At 37.8% G+C, this 11,180-nt stretch overlaps 1 protein-coding gene across 4 annotated transcripts in view; it reads left to right on the forward strand.

Moving 5' to 3' along the window:
* Positions 1-9,393, forward strand: part of ATP9B (ATPase phospholipid transporting 9B) — a 200,942-nt gene extending 191,549 nt beyond the window's left edge. For 3 of the 4 annotated variants that reach the window (XM_084850042.1, XM_084850040.1, XM_084850041.1), the window contains 6 exons: positions 257-412; positions 535-599; positions 1,164-1,272; positions 3,262-3,319; positions 4,296-4,499; positions 6,887-9,393. In XM_084850042.1, coding sequence (XP_084706168.1) covers positions 257-412; positions 535-599; positions 1,164-1,272; positions 3,262-3,319; positions 4,296-4,499; positions 6,887-7,023 — 729 coding nt within the window. In that variant the 3' untranslated portion in view covers positions 7,024-9,393. Of the gene's footprint in view, positions 1-256; positions 413-534; positions 600-1,163; positions 1,273-3,261; positions 3,320-4,295; positions 4,500-5,034; positions 5,068-6,886 lie in introns of all 4 variants that reach the window. The other variant, XM_084850044.1, reaches the window with a different exon arrangement.
* Positions 9,394-11,180: the final 1,787 nt, after the last annotated feature.

Consider the following 11,180-nt stretch of genomic DNA (forward strand, 5'->3'; position numbering starts at 1 on the left):
AGCCATTCCCTATTCCACTGATGGTGGGTGGCACTAATTGAATACAACCCAATGTATGTACATGAATGTCTAATATATGCCTGTCTTACTCATGGTGTATTGTAATATTAATAGCAATGTTGTGTATTGTGCATAAAAATGCATTGCTTGAATTTGCAGATTCAGAGATGCTTATTTTACATATTGATAGACTGTAATTTTCTTAGGTGATACTTTATCCAATGTTGATAGTTTTAATTTGCTATTTTATTTTTAGGAGGGGAAACAGGCTTCACTGGCTGCTGATTTTTCCATTACACAGTTTAAACACATTGGCAGACTGCTGATGGTACATGGTCGAAATAGTTATAAAAGATCAGCAGCACTTGGTCAGTTTGTCATGCACAGAGGCCTTATTATTTCAACTATGCAGGTATTTAATTACTTTTGTTTATATGGAGAATAGTTTGTGGAAATGTTTGTTGTTTAAATAATTTCCACATTTCTGTATTATCTCTTATAATCCTGATATAATTTACTCTGTTCTTTCTCTAGGCTGTGTTTTCTTCAGTCTTCTATTTTGCATCTGTTCCTTTATACCAGGGTTTCCTAATGGTAGGGTAAGTAAGAAATACAGTTCCTTGAAAACTTTATTTCAGAGGTGTTTTGTTTTTTGGTTTCAAAGACCATCATAATGACTAATAGCCATTACATTCCTCACATAGTTAGGGTTAATGAGCTGAACAGTAACATTCACAAAGTGGCCACTAGAGCCTTTTCTTGTGGCCTCCAGGGCAATACTAAGTTTAGATAGAAACCGGTGAAATGCATGTAACTAATGGCTGTTTCATATAGAGAAAACAGTATTTCACAGCAGTGACTTCTGTGTACGGAAGTATGTGAATCCTTTCTTTAGTTTATCACATGTTTACTAAATCCACACGTAGCAGGAAGCCCCAGTTTTCGGTGGGTTCCTTTCCACGAAGTATGCACGAGGCAAAACAGCTACATATGTCCAGGATCAGGTCGTATGTGTATTTTTATTTTTGAAAAGAAATATGTCCAAAGCAAAAACAACATCAACTGCAGTTTGCATAAGCACCAAGATTTTTTTGGCAAAGGGAGGAAGGATATATGTAAAGGATATGTGTGTTAAATACTTTTAAAAATATTTTTCTCCTAAGGTATGCAACGATATACACTATGTTTCCAGTCTTCTCCTTAGTGTTAGATCAGGATGTGAAACCAGAAATGGCACTGCTATATCCAGAACTTTACAAAGACCTTACTAAGGTAAGAGTATTCAAAGCATGTGTGTGTGTGTATGTATGTATGTATGTGTGTGTGTGTGTGTGTGTGTATATATATATATATATATATATATATATATATATATATGGACATATAGCTGACATGTTTTTGTCTATATGAAGCACATAGAGTGAAGGCAAGACATATACTTGAAAAGATCACAATCCTTGACGTTTGCTCTTATGTCTATAGAAAGCACCATTATTATTCACCTCCATTTCTAGGGAAATGAGTTCACTCTGGATTTAAGGTGCTTTTCACTGTGCTTGCTGAAAAATGTGTAAATGTGACTCCCCCAAAATAATTACATTTTATTGTACAAGTTTCAGAACTCTCTTACTAAACATTCACATTCCATTTTTTTTCTTCTTTGCTCTTTTCTGTAAAGCTGAAAATACTTCTTCAGTCTTCGGGGATTTCTGCTACTGTTCTGTGTTACATTTGAGTGAAAGCACTCTGAAAAACCATGGCTTGGATCTAGACTAAGAGTGGAAATCAACGTCACTTAACAGAAGCCTGATCACACAACCGACTGTTTCCATCTCTCCTCCCTGCTGAAGCCCCCCGTGTCCCCTGAAAATTTGTTCCAAAGAGTAGCCCAACCCTCAGGAGCAGATTTTGAGGGCATGCCGGGGGCAGAACAGGGAATACTGCCCTCTCAGAGGCAGTTCCATCACTAGAAAAACTGAATTGGATTTCACCCTAAGGCTGCAATCCTATACACGCTGGCCTCGAAGTAAGTCTTTTTGAACTCAGTGGAACTTACTTCTAAGTAGGCATGTATAGGATTGTGCTGTAAGTTAGTTGAACTTGGATCCAATTGAAATCAATGGGACAAGTTAGTCATGACTTGACTTCGTTCCCATTGAAATCAATAGAAGTTCAGTGCAACTCACTTAGTCTGGATCCATCTCCAGGGGAATGTTGTTTTTTTCTGTGAACAGCAATGCATTACTAACAACTATGTATTACATGGAAAATGGCATCTTTTTGCCAAAGTTTAAACTACATCTTTTAGGTTTTAGTACCAAATGCCTTAATTCATAGCCCACAGTCTTTGTAAACTGTCCAGACAGCTTTGCTTATTGGGTGGAATAGAAATGTATTAAATGAATGAATTAACCCAAGATGGTTGTAGTCCTGTTATTCCACCCTAAATGTAATTCTTCCCTTGACAACGGCCAGTATTATTATAATCTGTCTAGGAGCAATCCTATGTCTCCTAGACAGCATCTGGGAGACATAGGCTATTTTGGTTTGCTGGCTCCAAGCTCAGAGACAGAGCTCCAAGCTCGGAGCCAGCAAATCGCCCTCCCCTCCCCCTCATAGCTGTACTGGAGAGACCTGTGCTGGCTACCTCTCCGTGCTCTCAAAACAGAGTGCAGAGATGGGGAAAAGGGGGCATTCCCAGGGGTGGGGAGGCGAGGAGACCAGGGTGGCAACCATACGAGAAATCCTATAGCCACCCCTGCCTCCTTCCTTCACGTGTGTAGCTAAAATGCATAGGATATTCATAAGCCTTCGAAGGCTTACAAGTAACCTGGGCAGATCCCATAGGATTGCGCCCTAAAATAAGCAGTTCAGTCACAGCAGTTTTCTTGAGTGTGTCTTATCTCCCTGTGTTTGGGTACATATTTATAGTTTCACTCCTTTAAAATTAATCTCTAAACACCAAAACAAAAAAAAAAACTTGTAGAAAAATTGCATGATTTTTTGCAAAGTGGATCTGTAAAATTACATGTTTGCCTTTTCACTTGTAACCCTTTTAGTTTGTTGCTCCAAAAACAACAGAATCTTGTGCCACCTTGAAGACTAAGAGATTTATTATTGCATAAACTTTTGTGACATAAGCTTATGCCATAATAAATTTGTCACTCTTTAAGGTGCTGCAGGACTCTTTATTTATTCTTTCTTTTGTTTCTTTGCCTTTTCTAAAGTTGTTAACAAACCTGTCTTCATTGTTTGTTCTAGGGGAGATCTTTGTCATTTAAGACCTTCCTCATCTGGGTTTTAATCAGTATTTATCAAGGTAGGAAATCTGCCTCATTTTTTCTTGAATAAATAATTTTTTGTCCTATAAAGGGTTCAGATTCCAAATGCCTAACATTTCATCCACAGGGGTGCGGTATTGCTTTCTGTTTGTCTTGAAATATGGCATTCAAGCAGTATCAAGCCTATTTGCTTGGCAGCATAGATTGGTAGTTTCAATATACATGCCTCCTAAACTTGGGTCTGTTTATGAGCTCCTTTCATGCATGCCCCTCAATGGGTTCCCTGAACACATGAAAGGAGGAACGTCACCACTCCAGATTTCAGTACTCCTGCTGTTGGGGCAACTGCTGTGGTCATGCCTCTTACATCCACATCATCAGTTGAACATGTGAAAGACTTCCACATAGGATCTTTGATGCAATCAGAACCCCTGCACCATTGTATGGGAGCCACTACACACAGAGCTATACACTTGTAGGGCCCCTTTTGTATATTCAGCTGAATGTGTGAGCACCAGGGGAATAACTAGAGAGATGCTCTGATGTCAGGGGGTGTAGCTAGCAGCCACTTCAGAGAGTATGTGGAGGGGAATGCCTGAAAGGGACTTAATCAAAGGTTGATCTACAAAACCTGGAAAATGAGTACATGTATTTTCATATACTGCACAATAGCTTTTCTTCATCGAGCGCTAGGAGTCCTGTTTCAAGAAATCTGTATTATAATGTTAATTAAAACCCTTCTCTGCACATTTGTCTATGGTCACAAATAAAATGAAAGCACATTGAATCAATTAATAGGTACATTAAAAAAGGTACATGTTACTGATATATGTTTAATTGTTGAAAAGTTTACTTAAGCAGCTATCTTTGAAACATAATTGGTATTTTCAAAATGATTGAAAATTGCTTTATACAATAACAGGATTTTTAAAAGATGCTGTTCTAAAGGTGAATGCATGAAAAACCAAAATATGTGATGTATCTGTAATTAAATCTCTGCTATGTCTGTCTTAGGTGGCATTCTGATGTATGGAGCTCTTTTGCTTTTTGAATCTGAATTTGTCCATGTTGTTGCCATTTCCTTCACTGCACTAATCCTGACTGAGCTCTTGATGGTTGCACTTACCATACGAACATGGCACTGGTTAATGGTGGTGGCTGAAGTCTTCAGTCTTTGCTGCTATGTGGCCTCTCTTGCATTTCTAAATGAATATTTTGGTGAGTTACCATCACCTGCATAATGTGCAATCTCTGTTACCCTATTTTAAGATGCCATATGATTACAAAACTGTTAGTTACAACTTAAACATAAAATATGACAATAGTTCTTGTTTAAATTATATTCTGCTGTATTGATTTGACCTAGTTTATATTGATCAGTTACCATAGCTGAACTCCTGGCAACTTATTGAAAAGAAATATATTTCATTATAAATAAAAATCTGAGCCTTTTCTTCACACATCCATTAGGATACCTCCCACCCCATGATCAAAATTCAGACTTCTGCTGGGCACATAGTCAGCAGCCTCTATGTTGTACTTATCTAATGTAGGTTTAAAATATAATGTTCGCTTTTAGAATATGCTCCAGTATGTAATTTGTAGGTTATAGGAGAGTAATCTTTAAACAGTACTGACCTCTTTCAAACCTTTCAGAGCTCTCTAATACATTCCTTTTTTAAAAATTGCATCTTCTCTTATGTCCTTGTTTTCCTATAAATCTGTCCTTTCTTCTTCCACCTTATCGGAGCAGGTATAGGCAGAGTGTCTTTTGGAGCTTTCTTAGGTAGGTATAACTGCTATTTTTCTTAAAGGTAAGATGCCCCATAGAGCAGTAAGACAAACCCAAATATAGGCATAATTTTTCTAGCAGTGCAAAACAAAGCACTCCCTTCATATTTTGCTGTTTTGTAAATACTTGTTAATTATTTACCATTTCCTAAAGACATTATCAACCACTGTTAGAAAAATACTGCACATGTGATGGCTAAAAGGTTGGTGGGGCAAGGGCATGCGTGTCCCACCCCTAATGTCCCTAGGTTCACAACTGCCTCTAAAAGCCTTTCTGCATTTAATGCTAAGTTCTGCAGGGAGGTTGAAATGCGTTCACCTGAACACAAAAACCTCCCTGTGGTTCAGGAACCCCGCCTTACTTGGGTTACCCTGACTGTGCAGAAATTTGTAAGCATGTTCAACTGAATGTCCTTGCAAACTTCCGGCAGACATTTGCGCTCAATACGTAAACAACCACAGACGAGCTGGGATGTTGAGAGTAGGGCTTGTATGCACATCCTCACCCCACCACACTTTCAACCTTGCATGCACAGACTGAATGCCAGCATAAGGCATTCAGTCTGTCACGATCATGAAGAATGCAGGTTTAAATGCATACTGATTTCAGCGAAGTATCATATGATTCAGTTGTAGATTGAAGTAAACAAGGGTAGTTTTGTCCTGAAAAAACAAACTTAGCTTTGCACACAAATGGGAAGGAAAAGGCATCTTGAAGTTTCTTCTTTATAATATTTGTTGGAGGAAGCAGAGATATAGTATTTGGGCCCTTCAAGAATCCAAAGAACCACTAATTCAATTTCAGGCAAATTTCAGTCTTCAGTTGTAACTGGTTATGCACATCACTTGACTGAGTAAAATTATAGCCTAATAAATATGTAGTTATGTGATTGTGGTAATACAATGAGAATCTTGAATAATAGCTATAGATCAGGGGTTGGCAACTTGAGGGGGTCATTTTTGCCCCCTGCCCGCCCCATTCGTGGCACTCCATGGGAGTGGGGGGGGGGCAGCAGAACTGGAGCTAAATTTAACCCTTTTAACACTCCAGAGGAGTACTGGAAGGATCAGATTTAGTTTCAGAACAAGCTAAATTGGGCCCTTTTAGCACTGAAGCCACGATTGTGGGGGGCAGGGGGGTTAACCCAATTTACTTTTCTTTTTCTGCCAATGGCAAATTGGGCCAGGGGGCATGTTGTCCACCTCTGCTATAGATACTAATAGGTTTTTACTACTGTTTTTAGAATGGAAACAAAACTGATAAGAGATTTTATGGAATGATTGGATCATACTCTATAACTGGGATGCTAGAATAGAGGCCCAGAACCCAATTCTTGAGTTGACTTTGATCATTAATGTTCCTCATGGGAATATTGGGCACTTTTAATATGATACAAGAAGAGGCTAATAAAGATTAATGAAGATTAAGAATGTTTATGCAGAAATCCAGAAACTTAAACATTTCAAATGTCAAAATTACTTTAAGCAATGCTGGATTTCCCAAAAGAAACTGATTTTAACTTGTTGTCTCTGTTTTTTGTCATGTTTGCCTTTGAGCAATGGCATGAATATTTTCAAAACTCTCTTGATGGTGTCCTTCAGGCCATTTTCAGGACAGAGAGATAAGGAAAAACATTTTTAGAAAAGTCATATGATAGTGTATAATTGTGTCCTAAAATTAGCCATCTCCTGATATATTACAGCCCTTTAAAAAGCCTGTGACGATCGTTCAGTGATATTTATTGATCTTGCCCAATGGACATTCCCCCTCTTTACTGCTTTTATAACTTATTTTCCCCCTTTTATGTCTATAGATGTTGCCTTTATCACAACTGTGACCTTCCTGTGGAAAGTGTCAGCCATCACCGTAGTAAGCTGTCTTCCACTTTATATTCTGAAGTACTTAAAACGTAAATTTTCTCCTCCAAGTTATTCCAAACTTACCTCGTAAAAGTGACTGAACACCTGTGTCCACCAACATGACTCTAGCTAGAAATTGCTTGAAGCATATTCATTCTACTTCAGTCTGGGATAGGTTAAAGAGAGAAGAAGATAATAAGTAAAGTGGAGCAAACAGAGCACAAAGAAGATGGGAGCTTCTGATGGGTGTTACAATGAACTTCATTAGCAGAACCATCCAGAACAAAAAAAAATCATTTTGTATGTGGCTCTTTTAAACTTCTGAGTTAACAGTGCTTCTGAATTATTTAACTGCTACTATAAAGGATTTATTCCTACTGCACTATTTTTCTGCACATGCAACAGAAAACATTTTTCCTATAAGCTCATAATTTCCTGACAGTCGCATTCTTTCATAGAAATGTTCATTCATTCTCACATAAATGAAGTATAACAAGCCTAGAAACTGTAAATGCCATTGTCTGTATTTGCTGCTATATGTAACTGATATATGCACTATATGAATATGTACAGTTGTCTGCGTAGCACAGTATTTGTTTGGGATCTGTGGTCCTCTTTTTTCTGTATACTCCATTGCTAGCTGCATTAAAAAAATCTGAATATCCGAGTAGTTGACAGCAGCCTTTCAACTGCAAATGGAGGCCAAGTTGCACAAAATGTGATGAAAATAATCTTCTGTACATAATTTAATTACACCTACTGATCTGTACAGACTGCTGTAGACTTTACTGTTCAGTAAATGTTTTATAAGTAAGTTCCTACCTGCTTTGTATTTGTAAAACTGCACTCAAGAAGTGTCAGCACATTACTGGACATTTCACATATAGGAATTAACCTTGTATGAAACAATCCAGCAACATGCTACCTTCATTCATTTTAGTGGGGGTTACACATAAGCTCCATTGAAATGAATGGAGATAATACAGCAGCCATGCTTAATCGGCCATGCCCAAACACCCCAGTCAGTGATCTGTTCTGGGTGCAGGAGTTCCTATGCCCACCCATGCACAGCTCCCCTGCTTGGAATGGTTTCCCCATTGATTTCAATAGAGGGAGCTGATCCACATACATGTTCCTTTTTTGCATGCAGATTGACTTTCGCAGTTTAAATTAATGAGGGTCCCCACACATACTTCATGTGAACATAGACTGTACATGGAACTCTGAGTCAGGCAAGTATGTGCACATTGTGATCTGTTTACTTAAGAATACTCAGGTAAAAAGTACAAAATGGACATAATGGTAGAAAATCCATCATCTTCCAAAACATAATTTGCGCATTTCTGAGTTACTTCAAGAAGGGAAAACGATACTCTCTGAACTGATATAATCTTGAAAGATAGTTGTCTAAATCTTATGTACTGTATTGTTATGCAGGATACACTTTTCTTCCACAGCGCTGTTTCCTTTTTCAAGAAATACATGTAACAGGTTATTCAGCATAGTCAGTTACCAGCTGAAAGTACAGACATAATTTAACCATGCTTCTTTACTAAAGAAGAATTTATTTGTACATTTGAACCAGTTAATAATTGTATTTTATATCAATTATATCGTTTTGTTAGACCGACTGACAACAAAACTCCTTTTGTAGTCCTGTAGAACCAGCATCTTAACCCTTGTTATTTGATAATGATGCTAACACCTAACAGAAAAAGACTGTTGCTTGAACTATTTGAGCTACAATCCACTCCATTTGCTTTGAAGCTCATGCTTAACAGCAGCTGATCCTTGCTTTAAAAACATCCTTTTGAACGTTTCTTCATTATAAAAGCAATAAAACCTCATTTCTACCAGATATTCTTGAAAGTTTTTAAAATAAACATGTTTGGTAGTGTTTCTTTTATGCTGTGCTCATTCATTTGTTTTCTGTGACCTTATAGAACAATCAGTTTATCACGCTGCCCACTAGATGTCACTGGCTTGTGGGGGTTTTATGTGCTGGCACGCTGCTTTGCTCATGATACGTGAAATTTGCTAAGCTATTTTTTATGCTGTGCTTTAACTGTTAATGAAAAAGGAACGCTAAAATATGTCCAATTATTTTGGAAAACTTATACATGATTACAAATAATTAGCAGCTAATGAACAGAGTAGTCAGCAATATTATATCCAATGTCCATTTTTATTGTAATTCTTTATCCATATGTTCCAAATAGACAACCGTACCATGTTTAAATTCAATACATGAACAAAAGCTTAAAGATGCTTGGTCATCTTTTGATACAAAATACCTATATTGTGTGCTAAATTAATAAGAAAAACTCATGCCTAAGTGGAAATGCAAGTAGTTTTACCCTAGCATATCTGTGTACAAGAACTACAGTATATACATAAGTGTATTGTGTATCTCCTGTATATAAATGTGTATATATGTATATTAAAAATTGACTGACAATTATATGGTTAGTGTGAGAGCACTGTGTAAAAATCACACAATTAATGAATATGTGTAACTTGCAATTTATAGCTTACTATATCTGATGCAAACAAGTTGCTTTGGATAGGACAGAAAAACATTGCCCTTTCACATGTAATGTACTGTCTGCATGAGATTTGTAGAGGGGTGTGCAGTGTAGGGTATCTGTCACAAAACAGTTCCTTTTCCAGCAATTATCCATGAATGAGGGCACAGAAAAGTCAAGTGTGTGAGCTCATGCTTCCTTTGCAACACGGAATGCATTGCTCTGGAGCAACTGTAAATGGTGTTCTGTTTACAGCATTATTTATAGGCCCTACTTAACCAAGCCATGAAGATACAGGAAGATGGGGATGAGATAGGGAAAGTTAATGTCTTTATTTCTTGATATTAGTACAAGACTTTGTATGAATGTACCATACATTTTCTAGCTGTAGTTAACTCCGGGCATCTCTTAACTTGTAAGCACCCTGACTTGCACATGCATGTGTCACATAATTTTAGATATGTCCAATATATGGGTTCCATGGGCCATTTTTCTTTCACGTGAAATCATTCATGTCTCAAAATACAGTTCTCAGAAAGGTAAGTCTCCCATTGGAACTTACCCAATTCTCCACTACCCAATTGATTGATAAGCACTACAAGAACAATAGTGTAAGAAGCAATAGGAGCTGGCTCAGTAGTTCAGAAGGAAAAAGCAAGGAAATCGGAGTTCAAAGCCTCCCAGCCATATGAACCTAGTGGAACAATATAGGTTTATCATGGAAGAGGCCTCAGGCCTGTTTATTCGCAGGGGAGCGGGAACACACAAAACATACACCCCAGTGCAATCAGCTGATCAGAGTGACTGGCAGGGAACTGAGTTGTCCTAGGCACTAGTGTGCCTTTCATTTTGCCCAACTGCCATCAAGTAGTCATGCTGCCCTCATGTTCATTGAATTGATTGTTTGCTAATTCTTGTAATTGTAGAATTAGGCCAAGAAGGAAAAATGATAATGTGAAGGTTCTGTAAAATCTAGCCCTTGAGAGCAGAATTGAATGTGATAATTTCTATCTCATCACCTAGAATAAGGCCCTACCACAAAGAAGCGAAATACACCTCCTGAAAGGATCCGCTTCAAATTTTAAAGAGCCATATTTTCACTTCACTCACAGAAGCCACTGTTTCTAACGTACTTATTGTTACATTTTGTACTTAGGGCTGCAGACTTCAGTGAATGACAGGGTTCCTGTGGCTTTACAAATAGTTCAGACTGGTGGTTTTCTTGTTATATTACTACAGAGACAGCACACCAGCTATGTATCTCTTATACAAAACTTAAAGGGAAAAGAGACCTGATCTTTATTATTCTGGCAAGCCAAGGTTTATTCCAAATTGTGTTCAGTTTTTCAAAAAGCCAACCTGAACAAAACGGAACTAAGAACTAAATGTGCTGCTTCATTTATGAGCCAGCGTTGAACCAGTTAACCAAGTGTGTTTTCCAAGACACTGCCATTGGGTTCTGCGTATCCTGTAATTCCACAGGAATATAGAATGTGGAACTGTACACAGAATTCAGCATCCTGAAGATTTCAGTTCCAACAGGTGGTGAAATGTTCCTATTTTAAAGTAGAGTACATGGAGTCTGCTTCATTACATGGACAAGTTCATAATATGTGTAATCGAATAGCTTGACTTGAGGGTGTTACTGTTCTCTTTACTACCAGAATTCCTACTGTCAGGGACAGCCTTTCCATGAGGCAGGGTGAATCCTCCATCTCATGCA

The sequence above is a fragment of the Heloderma suspectum genome, chromosome 4, assembly GCF_057233095.1.
Source record: "Heloderma suspectum isolate Gila_16-S chromosome 4, 16-S_ref, whole genome shotgun sequence".
Taxonomy (NCBI): domain Eukaryota; kingdom Metazoa; phylum Chordata; class Lepidosauria; order Squamata; family Helodermatidae; genus Heloderma; species Heloderma suspectum.